The following is a 23708-nucleotide window of genomic DNA, read 5'->3' on the forward strand; positions in this document are numbered from 1 at the left end:
CTATAAAAAAAAAAGCAGCAGGTAAAGAACAGAAGGAATCCTAATGACATCAAAGCTTGTGTTGAGGAAAACAATGCAAGATTTTTTTTTTTTTGCTCTCACAATGGAGTCAGTGTTATTAAATTTAGATTTTATTTTACCAGTGACTTCTCCAGGTGCTATTAACGTGAGATGGTGATCATCCATATGTCAAGATGCGTTTTAGAAAGAAGCACGTCTCACAAAAGAAGTTAGCGCTAAGTTATTCGCTATTCTCAGTTTAATTTAATCTTCAAATGGCCATTGTTGGGTGTCCCAAAACTGTTGTTAATTAGTACTCCAACACAATATAAAGGATATGTTTGTAAAATAAGATTAGGGAGTGGTTAAATAATTACAATTGAATTGTTTATGTGAATCTACTTCAATGTTCATTGAATCAAATAAAAGTTTTTTTGCAACCCATATGTGTGCAAAACTGTGTTCTTATTTATTTTATGTCATGTAATTTTGTAATGAAGCTGATCGTACAGTTGATTTTAATCGCCTTTTTGTTCAGTGAAATGAAAATCTTGTTTCTTTTCAGGCTGACTGGAATGAATTTGCCATCCCCTGTCATCAGTAGCAAGAATTGGCTGCGGCTTCACTTCACATCTGACAGCAACCATCGGAGGAAAGGATTTAGTGCCCAGTATCAAGGTAAGGGCTCAGTGTGTGTAGGACATTGGAGGAGAGGAGCGCTCATTGGCAGATTTGGGACAGTTGGCAATGAAAGACAGCACATCCCTTGGCGTGTTCTTCTGTAGCTAAAAATGACATCTTGGCTTGTCTAAGTGACTCAATGAGCAGACACATTGCTGGAATGATGATTACAACATCCCACTGAACGCCCCCCACCCCCTACCCCCTGTTTATATTTGGGAAATCAGTCACGACAGTAGTGAGGGAATTCATGTTTCTAACGTGAATAACGCAAGATGAGGCGCTTCTAAATCATTTTCATGATATGCGTTTATGATCGTGTTTTCTATTTGCATAATAAGCGAGGGATGCCGTGAATCTCAGAGGAAGCTCAGGGGAGTTGTTGAATTTGTTACATTTTAGAGTGTTGGCTATAAATGCACTTTCTTTTTATATGACAAAAATATATGCACAGTTGAAGTATTGCAATTAGTGTAGACTACAAATTATGTGCATGCTTACAATGGATTGAAAATGGCCACAGTCTTAGTGCATGAATAGGTGAGAATTGGGACGTTTGTAACACTGTCAGATTAACCACTTAGAAATAGCTACAGTGATGCAATCACATGAACACCTATTCCTGAGGTCACAGTAAAAGTCTCTCTCTCTCTCTCTCGCTCTTTTTTTTTTTTTTTTTTACAAATATGAGGATTAAAAAAATAACATTTGGGTTATAATTTAGTTTGTGATCAGTTTAATTTATGGTGAATGACAAAATGTGTATTGTGAATTTGCTTGTTAAATTTGATATATAATTTTGACTTTTATGTTAAATAATACACAAAATACATTATGATTATGCTTTTAAGATTTATGTAGGCATATTTGAATTGCATATCAAATTTACATCAATTTGGATTGAATCGTCAGATGAATGTAAATCCTCTGCTTAGCATATGGATGAGCAACATCAGACTTTAGCACACCTGAAGAAGCTATTGCAAAAATAATAAATAAATAATGGTGTATTTTCATATTAATTATTAACATCTACTTGATTTTATTAAAACAATATATACAGTATATATTTAAAAAATGCATTTATCCAGAATGCGCAGAATATGCATGAATCCAGAATACACAGAAAATGCAAAATGCTATTAATTGTGAAAATAATTATACTTATTCAGTTTAAAAGTATAAGCATGGTAAAATATGGGTAGCTGTGGAACAAGCAACATTCAAATATTAAAAAATTGTATGAGATTCACACAAGGTGGATTTATGGATGATAATTAGGTAAACTTGGTTATTTTGTATATAAAACACATTCCGTTTATTAATACTCTAACAGAAATCATATGTCTTTCTTACCTGTTTTTATTTATGTATGACTGATGAATATGCATCACATTAAGTTTATTAGTTTATATTAAAACTGTGTAATCCAAATGAATGGAAATGTTATTTGCAAATCAAATATATACATTTTAAATTTAGGCCTTTAATATTTAACCCCATGTGTGTTTATACAGTGTTGGGATAAGTAATAGATTTAGGAAATGTTTGGTATAAAATTGCAATATTTATCTCCTAAATTTTTGAATTCAGTTAAAAATGGAAACAAAATGCTATAGTGCATAACATTATTTCCTTTTTCCCCCAACATCTGTGGCAGTTTGAGGGCATAGCAAGGGTGGCTTTTAAATACATTTAAAGGGGTTATTTCTCACAACAAATAATCGCTTTATTGTGTCTATCATATTTATTAAAATACCTTATTATTGTATTAAAGCCTACTGATGGGCAGTGTTGGGGAAAGTTACTTTTAAAAGTAATGCATTACAATATTGCATTACTCCATAAAAAGTAACTAATTACGTTACTTAGTTACTTTTTATGGAAAGTAATGCGTTACGTTACTTTTGCGTAATTTTTTTAAACGTGGACAGGGCTTGCTTGTTTGTTTTTAAAATAAAAAAGTTCTATTTTTGGCAAATATAAAAGCCTTTTCACACCAAAAGTGAAATGAATAAGCCTCAGACTGAAGGGAAAGTAAATTTACGTCCGTACAGTAGAATGCAGAAGAATAAATTTCAACACACTTCAGCAATAAAAAAAAGACACACAGATGTTCGTCTAGAGTAATTTTTGCTTATTAGTATGGTTGAACTGGATCATCGAAGGTCAGAAGCAAAGACATTGGTTAATAGAATGGGATTAAATACATAAAGGATATTTGTGTTGTTTAACATTTAATTATTGCAGGTTTGCGTCATATTCTGTGTTGCATTATTTTTATTCATTTCGAGGAATACTGAATCTGTGTTTTTTTTTTTGTGTGAGTGAGATGAATTAATTCATATTCATATATATTTTAGAACTACAGTAACATCTTCTGATTTCTCTCAACATGGGGACAGGAGAGCTGTCAATCAATCAATTGGAAAAAAAAAGTAACTTGCGTTACTTATTTGAAAAAGTAACTCAGATAAACTCACGTTACTTGTAATGTGTTACCCCCAACACTGCTGATGGGGCAGATGCCATACAGAGAGGAAATTATGCAAGGTGAATTTTCATGATACTCGGGTAATAATTGGTATCCTACATGGCATAATTACAGGACTGAATTCAGAAATGCCTTGAAATCTAAATTGGCTCCAGATGATGCAAATACTGGTAGGTGTCCAATAATTGCATGCCACAATGATAGTTGTGTTTCAGATAACAAAGTGTGCACATCATTTGAGATCTGTCATACCTCTGCTAATTATAAAAAAACCTCTGCCCATCAGGACAGTCTTATTTTGATGGCCCATGCAAGATTGATTCATAGAGGATTGCTCATATTCAATGAGGTGTTGGCACTCTTGGGCACTTGACAGGCTTTGCTAACTGTATAAATGGATTGTGATTTCCACTTCCACACACTTCACCTTTACCCTCTCCCAACAGTGAAGAAGGCCATCGAGCTGAAATCCAGAGGGGTGAAAATGCTCCCGAGCAAGGATACAAGTCACAAAAATGCAGTCTGTAAGTACACTTCTAACACAGTCCCCCACTTAAATCTAAGCAAACATAAAACAAGAGAACACGTCAGTTCATCTAAGCAGAAACGACCTAATATGCTTCTTTCACTGCAGGCCATGAGGTCTAGACAAGATAAAATAATTGAGGTAAAATGTGTAAAGTTCTCACTGCTTTTTAGTATGTAAGTAGTGATTTAGCTCATGCGAGAGCATGGTATGAATTCTACCCAGGCTCATTTGAAATATGTGCCTCTACCTACATTTCTGCAAAAAAAAAAAAAAAAAAAAAGTACCTATATGTACGAATCACTGCAGTTTCCAGTTGAAATAACCACTAGAGGTTGTGTAAAACTCAGACAACTTGTATTCCTTTTTACAAAAAGTATGAATTAGAGGTCCAAAGTTTAGATTAAGAAAGCCTAATTTTCACACAATTACTTGCACAATAAATGCACAACCTCATGACTTCAAAGCTATTTTAATATGCTGCGAGATTTGAAAACAGACACTTTTGAATGTTAGCGTCACATATACAGCTACATATATTTGGGTTTTCTAACACAGTAGGTTGGCTCTGTAGTTTGCGCAATACTCGGTAGTTACTTTGTAGTTGGAGCTCCAGTATGAATCCCGTGAAACTACGGTTCGACAAAACAGGTCAAAATCGCTTAGAAAGTTAAAATAGCACGGATGCATGAGCAAATTCTTTCGTTAACACTATTGGGAATGTTTATGCTTGGGTTTGGTCTAGGGGGTATGTTAATTTCCAACACGATGTAGCTTTAAAGTTTTAACGACACTCACTGGACATTTGAATTCTGAACTGCTTCGATACGTACCTGAAGCAACAGAATAAAAACACTGCAATACGTACCTTAACCAACATCATAAAAACGTGGCTACAGTCACATATTGAATGCGCGTTTTAGTGCCACTCACTGGATATTTCACTTTGAAACCAAATCACTGTGAAATGTGCAGTAAGGTATGTAATATTGGTGTTGCAGTAATGTCACAACAAACATGAATTTTCATTGAGCCTGAGTTGCATGAATGTTGTATCATAGTCTTTGTCACAATAGAGTTTAATTTTGTTTGAAATTAAATGGTAAAAAAGTGAACATTTTTTAAATGTTTATTTAATGTTTTATTTATTTCATTTTTATTATATACTTTTTTTATTATGTTAATTGATACTTTTACACAAACCAGCAGATTGTTCTAACTTCAAATTCTGTAGATGAGCCACAATCCAGTCTGTTATAAAATATGCAGTATCCACATACCTGATGACACATCTGCTAAATTATGTTATGCCACTTTGCATTACACCGCTTAACTAAGAACTGATGTTTTTCCTCATCTTGGCTAGTTTGAGAAAGATCTTGCTCTGCATTTTTGCATTACCCTGCTACTTGTCACAGCATTTACATATTGTTGCTATTTTGTTGGTTTGATTGCTTCTATTGTCCTCACTGTAAGTCACTTTGGATAAAAAATGGAACCACTATATGCGAATGCACATGTAAATGTACTCCATGTATAGCAAAATCTCTACTGGTTAAAATTTCTACCGTTGCACACATTTATGGTCATGCCACCCTGCCCTAGCATAGACTTTATTACACGGTTCCATGGAATTTTTTTATTCTGATTGGTCAATCACAGCATTACACTTTGAGATATGTTTGTATAGTAGTCCTAAACTCTGCAATTGTCCTGTTTCTTACATAATTTTGTTAGTTTCATATTGATTTAATAAAACTGTATGCAGGCACCACACCACAATTTTCAAAAGCCAAAAGTTCAATTTTATTGGCTGAAGGAATGCTAATATGTCTATGCCTCTGATAATCTCCACATTATTAATTTATAAATGCAGGATTAATGAAATAAAGCTGAACTGTTCCATTCTCTTCAGCGCAACTGCATTCTTAGTCACTATTGTGGCCTTGCTTGTTTTCATTATGAGTTTAATAAAGATGCCCTTGATTATATTCTTAATAGGGTGGAGGAAGCTATGCAACATTATGCTGTATGGATGATTTCACCCGTTCTGCGCTTCGTTGAACAAGTTCCGTGGCAATTAACATTACAAAAGCTGCTGACTCTGTGAAGTACACCACTTCATTTGAGCTTCTGTAAAATTTACACAGTGTGTGCATGATTACAATATCTTGTTTATGGACACTCAGTCAGTCATTGCATGCAACATGAGAGAGGTTGCCTAGGGTTTTCATGACAAACAGTGCAGTTCACTTACAGGAAATTAAGAGATTGCCATTTTACTGAAACAAACCACATAGTTTCACCACCCAAACATGCCAGTGTAACTTTTATAGTGCACAGTAAATGCATTTGTGCACATGCAGTTTTACTTTTACAGAACCAGACTTTTGACTATCTGTATATAGGCCTACACACTTTGAAATGGTTAATTGACCACAGTTTGTGTTGTTGTTTTTTTTCCTTGTAGGGAAGGGTTTATTTGAAACAAATAAAAGCATAATAGGTTGTGGGAAAATTCAGTGATTAGTGTGACAAGTGCCTATTGTTTAAAAATTGCTTTCAAGCAATACGTATATTTGCATATATTATTATTATTATTTTTTTTTTTAATCCAGAAAATTGCCAAATGTTTCCGAAAAATTTCCAAAATTAAAAAAAAAAAAAATCCTGGAAAGTTTCCAAAATTCTGGGAAGTTTCTGGAAGTTTACTGGAAAATGTTCCGCCCCTTTTCAACCCTAAGGGTACACTGTAACAAGTGATTGTTAATAAAACGAAGTTGTGAAGTTGTTAGTAACTGAGTACGTTCCCTATCGATACTCCACTTGTACTGCATCGCTAGACATGATGGGGAACCAGTACAGTCACGCCGTGCTATGATAGAGGAATGACCAATACTTGAACTTGCCTTAAGCACCTAAGGGGCCCAGATGGACCAAGTATTAGCAGAGTAAGCCCCGCAGGAAGCAAACAGGGCTAAACTCACAGAGGTCAGCCCGGCCTTGAATAATCGTTCCAAGAAAAACTCTGTACAGCCTCGGCACTTAAGGAGGGCCAAGAGCATTCAAGAAGTAAGGCAAAAGACTGAAGAACTGGTCCTGCCTTGTGGCAGGTGCGTGCCAACTTATTATGAAGAAAGGACCCCGGGCCTGTTAGGCCGGGACGTCCAGGTTGTAGAACATGGTAAAGGTGGATGGCAAGGCCCAGTCAGCGTTGCACAGATTTCTGCAATGGACACACTGCTAGGCCATACCCAGGATTAGGCTACACCTCTACTGGAGTGGGCTCTTACTCCCATGGGGCATTGCAGGCCCAAGGAGGAGTATGCTAGTGCAATAGCAACAACTATCCATCGGGAAAGTCTCTGCTTCGTGACCGGAAGCCCTTTGGCGCGGCCACCGAAGCATACAAAGTGTTGTTCCGACTGCCTGAACGGGGCGGAACGCTCAATGTAAATTCTTAGGGCTCTTACTCCCATGGGACATTGCAGGCCCAAGGAGGAGTATGCTAGCGCATTCGCGTCAACTATCCATCGGGAAAGTCTCTGCTTCAAGCAGAAGCCCTTTGGCGCGGCCACCGAAGCATACAGCTGAAGCATAGAGTGAGTGGGGTGGAATGCTCAATGTAAATTCTCAGAGCCCTGACAGGGCAGAGAAATTTTAACTCCTGGTCATCCTCCGAGGGAGGAAGCACAGAGTGTTATAACCTGTGCCCTGAATGGAGTGGAGAGCACTTTAGGTATGTAACCATGCCTTGGCTTCAGGACGACCTTGGAGTCGCTTGGCCTGAACTCAACGCAGGTAGGGCTCATGTAGCGTGCCTGCAAGTCTCCTACTCACTTGACCGATGCTAAAGCTAGCAGGGCGGTCTTTAGCGGTAGGGGCCAGAGGTTGGCTGATTGTAGTGGCTCAAAGGGGGAACTCCTAAGAGCCAGTAGCGTTCCGTCCATATAAGCTGCGAATGCTCCACATACCCAGGCCATTTGAGATAATAAGTTCACGGGATAATTCATATAAACATGATTATAAGTTGATCCCTTGACATTTGAAATGTAACTTAAAGCTTAAAGAGTTAGGAATAAGTACATAAAATGATTTATTTGCCAAAAGGCAGTAATTTTCTTTAAATCTACCAGTTGCGGTTGCTTCCGGAACGGAATCTCCGCAGCTTTCTCGCATCTGCTCTGTTGCTATGAGTCATCAGGATTGTAGCGCGCTCTCAGTGATTTGCTGGTCTGTGGCTGATTTAATGCGCTAGGTAAGCTGTCCGTGAAGCAAGCGGAAAAATGTGCTGTTGCTGTCAGATCTCGATTGCCGAAAATCACATTGTGTTTGATGCAAAACCAACTCGACTAAATATTTTTCAAAAGAAAAAAAACACCGTAACTGTATATTTTTGTTTTCTCAAGCAAAGCAAATTTTAAAAGTCCACTGAAAACATATCTTCTTTGGTCATAGATGTATGTTGAAGATATACGTTATTGTCAACGTTATTGCCTAAGCGGTAAATTAAAAAAAACGTGGGCTATATAAAATTTTAATAATAACAAACATCATATTGTTCTCTTTGTTTTGCGTATGCTCGTGTAGCTTACAGTTAAAGTCCTTCTCTGATTTTATTATTGTTTGAAAGGTTGCAACGTTACTTTGCAATATTTTAAATATTTTTGGTATTTTGCATGGTCTGTTATTGGAGTAGTGTCACCCGGGTGGGGGTTTTAACTCCTATTCACTCGGAATAAAAAAATTATTTAGCTGATGCAGGCATACCCGGTTTAAAAAGTCACCGCTCACCACTGCTAAGAGCCCTCAGGACCGTGGGCAGGTCACATGTACGGACAGTAAGGGGGCAAGGCGGATTCAGCCTCCTAGACCCCTATAGAAACCGAACAACCAAGTTGTTCCTGCCCACTGACTGGCCGGCTATAGGAGCGTCAGAAGCTGCTATAGCTGCTACATAGACCTTGATCATGTAATGGGAACGACCCTTATCCAACAACTCTTGGAGGAAGGACAATGTCACTGGCTACGTTTACATGCAACCAAATAATCCATTTGTAATAGGATTGACCGCTCAATCGGACTGAAAAACCTTCATGTAAATACCTTAATCGATCCGATTGAGCTCGATCGGAATGAAATTTCGATCGGATTGAAGGGTGTGGTTTATTCCTTTTCTAATATGATTGAGAGTGCATGTAAACACTTGATCGGATTGAACCCCGAAACTGAAAGAACTGCGCATGTGCAATGACGCAGAAATAGTGTAATGATGTATGAGCGGTTCTTCCTTTTGAATAAAGTGTTGTATAAAAATGCGTGTCTTGTCATTATAAAACTATCCTTTCACTCGGCAACTGTGAAGTGGAGCAGGACAACCTCCCACCAATCCTTGTTTTGGATTCTCATCCAGAGGCAACCCGTTTTGGGCGTGGGGAGGGGCATTTTTACTGTGTGATAAATATGAGCAGCACGGCACAGCGGTTTATATGTATATTTATCCATAAATTAATAAATATTAATTTTGCTGTTAAAAACAAATAAATAATCTGTGTAGGAGAGTGGTTATTATGTGCAAACAGTGAGAAACGCTATAGTTGTGCAGTGTGCACATGTAAAAAAAAATAAATTCCGATTTGAAGCTTGTGACATATAAACATGCACATCAACCCGATCACTTTCTTTAGCGTTCATGTAAACACTACATTCAGACTGACCATTTAAGGGCATAGAGACGTCTTGTAGACTTGGATTCTAGCCTAAGTAGTATTTAAGAAGATTTTGGGGAGGTCTGTAGGCTCCCATCAAGAGGCCAAAGGTACAGAGGCCACAGCTGAGGACCATTCCCAGAGCCATGCCCCATTCTAACCACTGAGGGTTCTTCTAAGGGGCCTGGGCTGCGTTTCCTGAAACCTTCTTAACGCTACGTCGTTCGTAAGTTATACCTTAAGTTGTACCTTTACGTTAATACGTGTTTCCCGAAACGTTCTTAGTTAAGTATACCTTCTGTAAGTCATTCGTTCGTGAGGTTAGTCTGGACCACTCTTAGCTATACCTTATCGCTGTTCACAGTTCACTCCGCTAGTGGCCACCACTGTGCAAAAACCTTCTTCACATTTCAGTCGATACGATTGTAATTCTGTGACAAGAAAAAGTGCAGAACCAAATAAATATTAAAATTCTAAAGTTGTAATACACCCAGTGTTCAATAAATTGAAGTGTTTTTATGCAAAGAATAAAACCATTTTACTGATGGTTGTTAGTTTTTCCATTATAATATACAAAGGCACATCGGCTGGCAAACAATTAGGCAGCACATAATTAGGAGTCTATTTAAAGGGAATGAATGTGATGGGGAGTTTGGTCAAACTATGGCAGCGAGACAGCGAATAGTTGTCCTAAATCAAAGATGGCTGCTTCCGCGGAGCCAGTTAGTGTATGTGCACTATTGCATAATAGTGTCAGAATAGCTACCATGTCAAAAGATACAATTCTAAAAAAAATTTGCCTGCCACGGGAGCAAATTCAGCAGCTTTTACATCTTGTTGGTCTCCTACGTATGCCTTTCGCCAGGCACGAAGTGATGGAGGTACATCAAGGCTTCCATGCCATTGCGGGTGTCCCGTGAGTTATGGACGGGACACTTATCCCCATCGCCAACCCATCAGCGCTCGACCAGGCCTTCATAATATATATGAACATGATAATATAAATGACTCTTTCAAAAGCAAGTGAAGCCTAAAGCCAGTTAATGTAGCTGACTAAGGCTGAATACTTTTTGCCATGAGGTTGCAGGTTCGTACACTTGCAAAATTATACATATACATAAACACACACACACACACACATACAGTACCTTAAGCAACATCCTAAGGTATAGTTCGGGGAACACGCCTAGATCAGGTATACCTTTAGTTAAGATATACCTTTAGAGTCTTCGTAGCGAGCTAAGAGACAACGTTATCGGGAAACGCAGCCCTGGTCCACGCAGGCCTGGTCCACCTTGACACATCTGAAGCATCCTGAGAGGGAGGGAGGCTCCAACTTTGAAGGAGGCCGCAAGCTGCTGTATGGCCAGGGCACGCTCTGGCATGACTATAGCCCTCATTTGGCAAAAAAGTCAAAAATTGCTCCCAGGAACGAAATTTGTTGGCTGGGAGACAGTGAGCTCTTGGCAAAATTGACCCTGAGCCCCAGGCATTCCAAGTGGCTAAGGAGAAGGGACCTGTGGGATACTAGCTCAGCCTCTGACTGGGCTAGGATGAGCTAGTCGTCGAGGTAGTTCAGAATGCGAATTCCCATCTGTCTCGGAGGGGAAAGAGCTGCATCCAAGCACTTCGTGAACGTACTTCCTCAAAGGCATATCTCAAGAATTGCCTGTGATGAGGGTCTATATGGATGTGAAAGTAAGCATCTTTCAGGTCCAGAGAGAAGAACCAGTCCCCTGGGCATATTTGCGAGAGGATCTGCTTCAAAGTAGTCATCCTGTGAACGGCTGTTTAATGAGGGAGTGCCTGAGGTCGAGGGACTTTGTCCGTGTCCTTAATCTCCACGAGGTTTAACCATAAGTGTCACTCTAGCACCACTAAGCTGGCCATTGACCTGCTGATGGCCTGAGCCATTGTCCTGAAACGCAGCTGGATCGAGTCCAGACTCGTCCATGCAACAGAGGAGTTTGGCCTGAAAGACCTGGAAGACGGCCATGGAATGCAATGCCAAGGCCGCCTGGCCAGCCGAGGTATAGGCTCGTCCAGCGAGGGCTAGCGTCGTCTTACAGGGCTTAGAAGGATGGGCAACTTTCCAGTGGCTAGGCAGAGGTATGCGGCCACTGACTCATCCAGGGAAGGCAGCTTTTTGTAGCCCTTTTCTTCAGCGCCGTCGACTGTGGTGAGGGCGGATGAAGCAGATGTGCATAGGCGGGCAGAATAGGGGGTGCGCCACGACTTAGTGATCTCGGTGTGAACCTCTGGAAAGAATGGAGAAGCTCGTTGCCGAGGGGCCTGGCGGCACCCCAGCAAGGACCATTCATCCAGGTGACTGCGAGTGGGCTCCTCCAGAGTAGACCACTTTAAACCCAGCTCTTCGGCCGCTCTAGAGAGGACATGGAAAACTTCGACGTCCATCCCTGCTTTAGCATCGATGGGTTCCATAGACGGCGAGGGGGCGGGGTGCTCGTCGAGCCCATCCAATCTTCCGCGTCTGGTGCCGCCAATGACATACTGTCATCTAGGGATTGTACTCAGATCCCTGGAATGAGACCAAGTCACTCGTGATGAGGGACATTGGTCTGGGTGGGTGAAACTAACGGGAGAAGCTTGGGCACGCGTGGGCTCACTTGTATCTGAGCTCCTCTGCCCCGCTGTTTTTTCCTCACAGGCTCCTGGGAGGAAGACAACGGGAGGGTGCTAGGGGCGGAGACTTCCGCAAGCGCAGAGAGGCGAGACTCATGTTCTCAGTGAGAACAATCCGTCTCGGTGAGCGCGGCTTCCGCGTGGGATTTCCCCAAGCAGGAAATGCACTCACCGTACCCGTCATGAGTGTGCAGGGGTGCCCTGCATGAGCCACAATAGCGGCGTGGCATTTGAATCAATTCCGTGGAATTTGCTCTTAGAAATTTGCTCTTTTAAACTCACCGGATGTGCTGAAACAGCAGTTTGCAGGCGCTGAAGGCGGCTCATGAGCGGCTCACTGAAGAGGCGGAGCAGCGAACAGCTGAGCAGAGTAGGCCCTGAATCAGCTTGATCTGCTGCGAGGCGTGTCAATGGCAAGAAGGCTTCAAGTCTCATAGTTCAGCGAAGAGAAGATCTTTGTCGCTGAATGAGAATAAATCGGAGGATCCTATGCCTATGATCCTAAGCATGCCCGCTTATTTAGCCAGACGACCCCGGCCATTTCATGGCCATAAGCTTGTGCAGCTCCGCTGCCTCACCATTGCTTTGTTTTTTTATTTACTGCACGAACCAATGGCCATGCAGTTACTCTGCGTTATTGAAAAATGCTTAATTAATCAGAGAAAAAGGAGTTTTCCCATCGCGGGAAAGAGCGATGTTATTTACTGCACGAACCAATGGCCATGCAGTTACTCTGCGTTATTGAAAAATGCTTCATTAATCAGAGAAAAAGGAGTTTTCCCATCGCGGGAAAGAGCGATGGGAAAGATGGAGGATGCAGTACGAGTTAAGTTCCGATAGGGAAAAATTATTGGAGTATGTTTTACAAGAAAATATTGTAACACGTCCGATGAGGGAACCCATTCATATTTTATTCAATAAACTGCTAATTTGTTGCATAATGATACTAATTTAGTTGTTGTAGTAGTTATGTTTATGTATTGGGTAGGGTTAATAGATCTAGAATATGGTCGTGCATTAATATGTGCTATTTAAACATTAATAAACAGCCAATGTGCTAGTAATATGCATGTTAATAAGAATGGTTAATAGTGAATAGTGTTCCCTAATCTAAAGTTTTACCGAAAATACCAAAATTTAACTTCAAAATGGAATGTTTAATTACTTGCTGTTTCATTGTAATTGTTTTTGAAATGTACTAGTAGTATAAATGTACTAGTAATTTCTGAGTGAAAATCAATGTGTATCATTCCTTAACCTTGAAGCTTTTGATAGGTCTATCTTAGAAGCTATTATTGCTAAAAAATTACTACATTTCTCTATGAAGAAAATTAATGTGATTTTTACTCTTTGGTAGCTAAATCTGGCAGACGTTAGTGAAATGGCTTGCAGCACCTTTAAGGGCAGCTCTTAGATCTTTGATTGGAATGGAAGTACACTTGGCAGTTATGTATTAAACGTTTACATGTGCGTTGTAAGAAAGTCTTTGACACATATTGAGGTGATTGCAGGGCACTATAGGAGGAAAATAAATTTCCAAGAAAAAGATCAGAAAAAACAGACACCCGCTTTGATCAGGCAGAATAACTTTAGAAACTGATATCAACAATCAGGGGAGATGACATTTGAAGACCACATCAAAAAGAAGGACATGACAGGTGATCAAAAAGCCTCCCTCCACAAGTGAAAACCTTGTGCTTTTCACACACATGCACAAACACACCACTTGCAAATGCATTGACCTTGCCTCATGATTCAAGTGCTTTTGTGTCGGTCAGGACCGATGACTTTACATAAAGTGGTTTGTGTGGGTTCTACATGTTAATTAATTTCGTGTCACCTACATCAAGTTAGACTTGTATAGACATACTTTTCACTATAAACACAAAGTCTGGTGCAGCTTTTTCTGGCCAAGAACCACTGACTTAAACACAAAGAGACCCTCTGACTGACATGAATGAGACAAAATGTAGATTTTGTTTTTATGTCCTATTAAGCCACAAGCTTAAAAATCTTAAAAAAAACAAAAAATTATGTAGCGCAATGTGCCACTGAATGATAATCAATCAATCAATCAGTCAGTCAGTCTGTCAGTCTGTCTGTCTGTCTGTCTATCTATCTGTCTATCAGTTACTGTACATTGATGGTCTACAAACGTGTGTAAAAATAATTCAATTTTCTGTCTGTCCAAAACTAATAAGTACAGACAAAACTCAAAAACAATATACAGTTCTGCCCTTACATATCTAGGCTATTTGTTACTAATTGTCTCAAACAAAGCTAATTTTATCAAAAACTGAGTCTGAGACAAAGATCAACCAGACCTTTTAATTATAACATTATAATTATAAAATGTCTTTACCAACACCATTCGTTTGAGGAAACTACTGAAGCACTTAATATTAAATAACAGTTTAAAGTCTTATTAATGGTATACTTCAGTAGCCCAAATAATGCACAGTCATAAAGTGCAATTCAAGGTGTTTGTTCTTGCATAAAATCATCTTGATTAAAACCATTCTATGCCAATTTATAGCTATTTATAAGATGATGGTTCAGTGTGCCACCCTTTAAAACATCAGTAATATTTAATTTATTGATGTTGCATCAGAAATTGAAGGACGTATCTTTATTTAGCACAGTCTGTGCTAGACCAACTGCCATAACCAATTACACCAATATTCCAGTTTAGAAATACAAATAAAACAGCTGGCATATAATAATAAAAAGGTGTTATGTAATAATAACAAATATAATATAGTATCATGAAAAATAAATAGTAAAAGATTTACAACATGGAAAATGATGTGCATGTAAAGATGGTCAATGCTGCACCTAAAATGAAGTCATCCATGAACTCACCTAATGTGATTTTGGCCAGTAATTGAACTCAGAGGGATGTCAGAAAGTGAGGCTGTGTGAACACAAACTCACTGTGGCTTAGGAGGAACAAGAGAGTGGGGAGGGGAGAAACATGGGACATGCTTTGACCTTTATTTGCTTTTTATGGGAAATAGCCTTGAGCTTACCATCACTAAATCCCCTGTCAGCTCTACAGGAATAGATATTCCACCTGTGAATGCAATCTTTACTGGCATTCTTATGAACACTGTACACTTTGGGCTGTTGAAAGAGAACATTCCATTGCTTTTCTTCTTAATAGCTTCTTTGGCAGGGTTTGTTCTTATAAAGAAACATTCTATATATTATTTATATAATGTATGCACATTGACCCTTTTGTGTCATTCAGTGTATAAAAGTTCTAAAAGTGTACTATCTATCTATCTATCTATCTATCTATCTATCTATCTATCTATCTATCTATCTTTTATTTTTAGGTGAAATTTGACCAAGACCATTTACATACTTGTATGAGTGTTTTTTGTATTCATAAGAGTTCAGCAATGAGGCAGTGCATCTGGTGAAATCCTTCTGATACGCTGCCTTGAACACGCACCAGTCGACTATCACACATAATATGTCTCATTTATTTCCTCATGTTTTTTGTGTTTTTGTCTTCTTTCTCTTGCATGCTCTGCTTTCATGCAGTAAGCCAAGGTGGGATGGCTGCAGACATTTGTCCAGATCCGGGGATTCCTGAGAATGGGAAAAGAATTGGCTCCAGCTTCCAGTAGGTCCTCTTTTCGTTCTCTTATCTGCTGCACTTGTCCTTTTTAACTGCATGACACAGCTTTAATCAGGCCTGGGCCTGCTGTTTGACACGTCCGTCTGAACTCCCATACCAATAGGCCATTACCACCAGGACCTTTGGTCACTGCTACTAAGTGGGTTTCTAATGCCCTTAGAGAAAGAACCAAGGGCCATTACATGTTCTGCATTTAATGGAATACGAAGTGGGTGATTCTGAAAATAGAAGACACAAGCGGTTTATAGACATTTGACAGAAAGTGCTTTCATCTAACAAAAGAAGGATGCGTCAGAGACATAGAGGGTCTGGGGTTGATGGTATGACTCATGTAGCTGGTCGATCGCTGACGGTCATTTCAACTTCGGCAGGGTCGGAGCCAGCATCCAGTTTTCCTGTGACGACAGCTACGTACTGCAGGGATCAAAGAGCATCACTTGCCAGAGAGTGACTGAGACCCTGGCGGCCTGGAGTGACCACAGGCCTATCTGTCGGAGTAAGTGCAAATATGTCTCTCTTTTCCCCTGCTCAGACACTTTCTGTAGGGACATTGTCAGATCCTGTTAAGTGAGATGTGTACCACATGGCAGTAGGGAGTAAGGCCACATAATTCATAGGAATAGTTGTGCCACACGAATTTAACAAAGACAACGATAGCACATGTGAATATATAAAAGAACATGTCTGATTTTGAATTATGCATTTAGGGTTATCTTGATGATTGTAGTTCTGTTCCAAAATCTAGTGTGCTCTCTATTTCTTACATCTCAGTATTTAAATCAAAATGGGCAAAAAGGCAGTTTGAAAGATAATCCCGTAATGCATTGCAAGAGTAACACCTCATTTTGATAGTCTTTAGACATTCTACTAAATGACTTTGCAGTTACATCAACAAACAGACATTACAGTATTAATAGACTAATAGATTTGCCACAGTATTGGTGTGTGTTTTGTACTTTTATGCTTATTCGTTTTACAGTTAGCTTAGCAACATGCTAACATCACACTAGGTGTGTCCCAATTTGCGTATTTATGCATTATTCCATGCCAGTTTTATTCCAAACTTTAAATACCCAGATTATGTGCTTAATTAACCGAAAAAAAAAAACTCAACTGCCACAGCTTTCCTTCCACAGCAGAGGGGGAGGGGCTATCAGACTGTGATGCTGGAAGACAAACTAACCTAAATACAGATTTTGGGTATAAACTGAAACATTGTGCTAGAGTATGAGCTGTCCAGGCTGGGTTTATTTAGTAAAACTGTGTTTGTTTTGCTCTTGCTTATGACTTCACATTTGTTCTTAGTTTGTTATTTTTATCCACATCTATTAATTTCATCAGGCAGATAAATGAGGAGTGATGTTTACTTTTAATTGGTGCTGTCATTAACTAGAAAAAAGAAAAAAAAAATCCAGGTTTAATTAAAGTTTTGCTTGCTTTTGCAAACATTACCTCCATAACTCTGATGAAATCAACATGTTCATGTTCATTCTATTCCAAGATCCAGTGTTTGATATTTACTTATGATACTAAATCAAATTCATCTAATATCTTTGTACATAATATTGCACTATAATAATTTACATAAAAATAGTTTATAAACTCTTTATACAAAAATTAGTTCTACTCATGAATAAACACCCGAGCTGTTCACATCCTCAAACTCTGACATAATTAATTTCTATAGCAACGCTCATAACATTAAAATGGATCCACATGCAGCTATTGTCATGCCCCTGGACATTCTGTGTGTGTGTTTTTCTCCCCATGTGCTCCCCGTGACCTAGATTTCCCTCATGGTTGATTGTCATTCCGTTCATCTGTGTTCCCTTAATTATCCTCATTAGTTCCTTGTTACTTAAGCCCAGTGTTTCCTGTGTCCAGTGTTTGGTGTCGTCTATGTATAGTGGTTGTGTTCCTAGTTCTCTGAGTTCTCTGTGTTTGAATTATAATAAATGTGGTTTCCCGATCCTGCTCCTGCGTCGTGCTCTTCACAGCAGCCATGAACTGGGCTGAGGAGTTCATCTGGAACATCCAGAAGGATGGACGGCCTTTGGAACGATATGTGGAGGAGTTCCTGAGTGTTGTACATCTGTTGAGCTGGAGCGATCACATGGTTAATTCCTGCTTCCGAATGGGACTCGATGATGATAATTTGTTTCAATTCCTGTCTCCTGACGACTGTTATAGACCTGCAGCAGACTTTATTAATTATGTCCTCGATTTAAATGGCTCTGAGTTCCTTGTTTATGTGGAGGATAGTCGCCCTGTTCCCATTCGGAAGCAAGTGGGCGCTTCAGCTCACCATCTACCACATACCGTTCCAAAGAGCCCGCTCCTTCTGTTCCACCTGCGCTTCCCCAAGTTCTCCCGAGTTCGGCTTCAGTCATCATCCCAGATACAGCGGCTGCTCCACTGTCAGGCCCGCCAGCGGCTCCACTCTCAAGCCTGCTGGCCGATTCACTCCCAAGCCCTTTGATGACAGCAGCTATCTCTTTCACCTCAGCCCAAAAGAGGAGAACAAGGAGGAAGAGACAGTTGGCTCCAGCCCCTGACCAGAGTCGAGAAATGGCTCGAGCCCATGATCAGAGTCGAGAGATGGCTCGAGCCCCTGACCAGAGTCAAGAGAGGACTTCTGTTCCTGAGTTCAGCCCAGAGAGGGCTTCTGTTCCCGAGTCCAGCCCAGAGAGGGCTTCTGTTCCCGAGTTCAGCCCAGAGAGGGCTTCTGTTCCCACGTCCAGCCCAAAGAGGTCTTCTGTTCCCGAGTCCAGCCCAGAGAGGGCTGCTGTTTCCACGTCTGGCCCAGGGAGGGCCTCAGATCCCGAGTCTAGACCAGAGAGGGCTCCTGTTCCCACGTCAAGCCCAGAGAGGGCTACTGTTTCCGCGTCTGGCCCAGGGAGGGCCTCAGATCCCGAGTCTAGCCCAGAGAGGGTTCCTGTCCCCACGTCTGGCCCAGAGAGGGCTGTTGTTCCCACGTCTGGCCCAGAGAGGGCTCCTGTTCCTAAGTTTAGCCCAGAGAGGGCTCCTGTTCCTGAGTTTGGCCCAGAGCGGGCTCCCGTTCCCGAGTATAGCCCAGAGTGGGCTTCTGTTCCCGAGGGCAGCCCAGGGAGGTCTTCTGTTCCTAAATGCAGCCCGGAGTGGACTCCTGAGCCCAGTCTAGTGCCTGTGCCAGCCAGGGGACCCGGAGTCCTCCCCAATACATTTTTATTGGGGGGGGGGTACCGCCCCCTGTGGTACCACCCTGGAAGCTTCCCACCCCGTACTAGCCTGCCCTGAGAGGCCTCCAGGACGCCCACTCTCCCACCCCCTTTTGTTGATTGTATGTGGTGTGAGGACGCGCCTTCCGGGAGGGGGGCGAATTGTCACGCCCCTGGACGTTCTGTATGTGTGTTTTTCTCCCCATGTGCTCCCCATGACCTAGTTTTCCCTCATGGTTGATTGTCATTCCGTTCACCTGTGTTTCCTTAATTATCCTCATACCCACAGTTCCTTGTTACTTAAGCCCAGTGTTTCCTGTGTCCAGTGTTCGGTGTCGTCTATGTACAGTGGTTGTGTTCCTAGTTCTCTGTGTTTGAGTTATAATAAATGTGGTTTCCCGATCCTCCTCCTGCATCGTGCTCTTCACAGTAGCCACACATGACAGATATGTTGTTGATGCCAAAATAATACATCAATCGCTACATTAATTCAAATATATATGCTACTCTAAATCAAGAGCATAGTGCATCAGGTAACAAGCAATGGGTAATATGTGATTTTAATACTTGGGGCCAGATTTACTAAACAGGGCAAATTAGCGGTAGAGTGCAATTCCATAAAAGCTCTGATTGGAGAGGAAAATTCTGCGGGTGATTTACTGACAATGTGCACATTAAAGAACACAGACGCAGCCAGATCATTTTCACAATGACCAACGCAATCTACCAAGAGCAGCACAAATTACTGCCTGCTTTAAGACATGCTTTTTTTGGGCATTAAATAATGGCATAAACACCAGTAATTTGATAAGAGCAAACGTTAGTAAATCGTGTTGCTTGATTAATTTTAATACTGTCCTATAAATTTTGTGTCTGAAAGGGAAACTCCTACAAATGCATATTCAATAAGGTCAGGCACAAAAATAACTGTGTCCACGCATTTTCACCGCTAATTCATCACTGCACGTCTTTAGTAAAACCTGACAGTTAACACCAAAAGACGGTTTGCGCTGGCGCAAGCTTTTAGTAAATCTGGCCCCTAATGCACAGATCTAATATACTGACACGTACTGAATTTTCTCCCAACTATTTATGTTCACAAAACATAACAGATAACATGTGTGATCATGGGTGTTTCCGGTTATTGCGCATAATTCTTTTTTACATCAAGCACACACCTCACTTTATTTTATCATTCATTCACGCTTCTTTATCACACTAATGTGTCAATAACTAAGTAGTACTGCACTTTTTGTGATTATTTTGCAGTTAAGTGTTTGCTGGTTTGAAGAAAATAAGATATTTTGTTGATTTTGCATTGCATTAGTTGATCATGCAACTGCGAAAAAAATGGAGGGAGTGATAAAACAATTGCTTAGTAAAGGGTCAATTCCTCATCATACAGCAAATCTTACCAGCTATAGACAGGATGACCACGATAAAGTCGAATACATTCCAGCCGACGGTGAAGAAGTACTGCCGTAGCGCAGCCATCTTTAGCACACATTCGCTGGTGAAGAGCACAATGAAACCAACATTGACCCACTGCAGCACTTTGGCCATTTCCTTGGATTGATCATCCGTCTCCACCATCATAGTGACCATATTGAGCCAGATAAGGACCATAATGAAAATGTCAAAGGCCTGGTTGGTTACGAGGTCAAAGATGAATCCTTGAATCTTGTTCTGAAATAAATGAGAATTTATACATGAAAAGATGACTTTGTCAGCGTTAATTCTTCACTGTGTGTCTTTAGAAAATCCTGACAGTACTATTTTAACGCCAAAAGACGGTTTACGTTGGCGCAAACTGTTAGTAAATTTAGCCCTTTGGAATCTTAGAATTATTGTAACTCTGGCTTAACTTGAACACACTGTAAGATCTGAGAAATGCAACAAGGTTGATGCAATTCAGGCATTATAATAAATGCAAATAATGCTGATTTTTTTTTTTTATATTATTATTATTTTTTTTTTACCTTATCCCATGCAGATAAATGTACACAGTCTTGCGGCTAGATGTACCCTTAAGATGAGACCTGGAGTGGGGCTGTTTTGAAAGGCATAGAGGACACAGGCCTCCAAATGAAATTAATCAGAATGAAATAAGGCAGTGTGTCAGAGTGGCAGACGGAGGAGTAACCATGTTTGACAATTTCTTTGCACAATTCTTGCCGATCACTGATTGATCCAGACACTTTTTGTTTCAGTAGTGCCAAGTAACCTTTTTAAAGACAAGCCTTAAATGCCTTCATTGCCTTCTTCCTGTGATATGTTAGGGGAGTGAGGGTATAAAACAGGAAGTTAAAGACCTTTTAGCCTTGTGATTTAGTAATTCCTTGTGTTTAATGGTTTCTCTCTTTAGTGGTGGTCTTAAAGAGAATCTCAGGAAATGTTTTGAGTTAATTATGGAGTACCTGTGAATAACAGAGAAGCTCAATCTGACTGCTGATTTCAGCATTTACTGCTACTTTGATAATTAAGTTGCACTTATAACATCAATTTGCAGGTATACAGACCATGAAAGTGGTCATTGAAGATGTCAGACACATTACAACTATTCATGTTTTTTAAAGCTCTACTTTAACCAGAGTCGTTATTTTATAGTTTCCTGTTCAAAGGTGAGCATGACTTCAACTATGTTGATATTAAACATGCACTCTGCAAACTAAAAAAAAAAAAAAACCCTTGAAGAAAATTGCAAAATTTCTGACAGTGTTAGCACAGTATTGATATTCCTCAAATATTCAGGTTAGGGTTCCACACCCCTGACTATTAAACCTCTGCAGATGCATTTGAATCATTGAATACAGAGACTCCATTCACATGGATGAAATTATGCTTAGATGTATATATAAATAAAAAAAAAAACACTTAAAGATTTCCAAAATTGATACTTATTTAAAATGATGTATATATAGAAGAGCTATGTAGGAATTTAGGCTATTCACAATTCAATCAGACAATTCTGGATGTATCTTTAGTTCTTGTTGTTTTCTGTTTTTGTACATGTGAATGATCAACATTTGAGTGTATAATACATTGTGTCTTGTAATTGCTGTTATAACATCCACACAACAACTCCAAATTACTCCATCCAATACAACAATAATGCACATTACATTTATTCCCTTTAAAGTAGGTTTGTTGTTTTCTTGGATTTTGTACAAAAAAGGGCTTATTCATCATTTGTCTTAAGTTGTAAAGTTTATCTTTAGGCTCTTGTACATGTTGTTTTTTACTCATTTAGCACAGTGTACATTCAATTTTGTGAATTATTCATTAATGCCAGATACCGCAAACGCCACTGCAGATGGTGTTTTTGAAATGGCAATAAAACAGCATACAAGAGAGGACTTCTGTTCCTGAGTTCAGCCCAGAGAGGGCTTCTGTTCCCGAGTCCAGCCCAGAGAGGCAATAAAATAGCATACAGTATGTAGATTGATAAATGGTGGATAGATAGTAGATCAATCCAAAACAGTTCAAGAAACAGTCACAGTTCATCTGTGATATGTTGATTTTAGCCCCACTGCTAATTAATAGAATGTGTGGCATTCAAAACGTGACTGACATTGTAAAATTTGCATACTGAGTTCTGACTGGTCCTCTTTCTTAAGTCTGTTTGCATAATACATTGCAATTAGTTTTGTCTTCCTTGCATGTATTTAACCATTTGTAGCAAGATGTCACACAAAATTAATCTCATGCACAACCAAGTGAAAATAAGCAACGTGATCTCATGATAATTTGTATGTATTTTAAGTACAATTTGCTTCTATAAATCGTACACTTACTTACGTTCTTACAGGCACTAAAACGTACAATACTGACGTATTTTCAGCATCTAAACGTACAAATACATGCGTATTTTCAGCATTTAAACGTACAAAACTGACGTATTGACAACACCTAAAAATTAATCCTTATGAATATTGAAATCGCGGCATTCATTTTATTATTAGTTGTTTTTAGTTGTCATATCAATTACCTTGTTGTCAGTTGCATTATTAAATTGTTTACTCGTTTACTTAATATAAACTGATAACATTTCATTTTGTTATGTGATTTCTGTTGCCAGCTCATTTTCAAGAATAAGCCTACATAATGTTAAACAAGACTTCACTTTAAACCTTAAAATAAATAACATTTCTGCAGTCGTTTAACCTTTACTTGTCATGTAATGTTTACTTTGTTTGCCATGGCCCACAAAAGGCGTTTTCTCCGACATGCTGTGACTAACAATAGAACTATAAAATACACCAAAAACACAACATATGGCGCTTTTCCACTCGTTACCAAAACGTGACGTGTAAACTCTGCTGATCACGGATTGGCCGGAGAGAATCGTCACTACCTGCGTCACTGAGCTTGCGACAAAAACACAACAGAACCGCTAGATTTAAATCAGCACAGCCAGCGAAGGATCGAACGCAACTGTTTTGATCGAGCGCACCTTTTTTAACAACCAAAAAGTGGCTGTTTCGTTGTCTGTTGAGGAAATAAAGACGTTCCTCTTGTTGATAGCAGAGGAGCGGATCCAGCCAGAGCTTGTAAATACGAAATGAAACAATTTTATTCGTGCGCTGTAATACAATTCTTTTTTTTTTTGATTGTGAGGAACAGACGCAAATCCAAGCCTTTATTCTATGATCTTCATCTCCATCCCGAGCAGCGAGTCCAGTGACCGTGAGCAGCAAAGCCCACGCTGACTGACGCGCTCTTTACAAATTCAAATGTTGCCGCTTCAAACGACAGGTTTTACGGCAGGATAATCAAACGCACATTGGCTCTCGCCTGCATTCGTCACAGATTG

At 39.8% G+C, this 23708-nt stretch overlaps 1 protein-coding gene across 1 annotated transcript in view; it reads left to right on the forward strand.

The window, feature by feature from the left end:
* LOC107702659 (CUB and sushi domain-containing protein 1-like) overlaps positions 1–23708 on the forward strand; it is a 232478-nt gene that overhangs the window by 34944 nt on the left and 173826 nt on the right. Inside the window, exons 5-8 of the mRNA XM_016505042.1 lie at positions 566–678; positions 3622–3699; positions 15602–15683; positions 16070–16194. Of these exons, the coding sequence (XP_016360528.1) occupies positions 566–678; positions 3622–3699; positions 15602–15683; positions 16070–16194 (398 nt within the window). The remainder of the gene's footprint in view (positions 1–565; positions 679–3621; positions 3700–15601; positions 15684–16069; positions 16195–23708) is intronic.

This window comes from Sinocyclocheilus anshuiensis, unplaced genomic scaffold, assembly GCF_001515605.1.
Source record: "Sinocyclocheilus anshuiensis isolate Anshui unplaced genomic scaffold, SAMN03320099.WGS_v1.1 scaffold6, whole genome shotgun sequence".
In the NCBI taxonomy this organism is placed as follows: Eukaryota; Metazoa; Chordata; class Actinopteri; order Cypriniformes; family Cyprinidae; genus Sinocyclocheilus; species Sinocyclocheilus anshuiensis.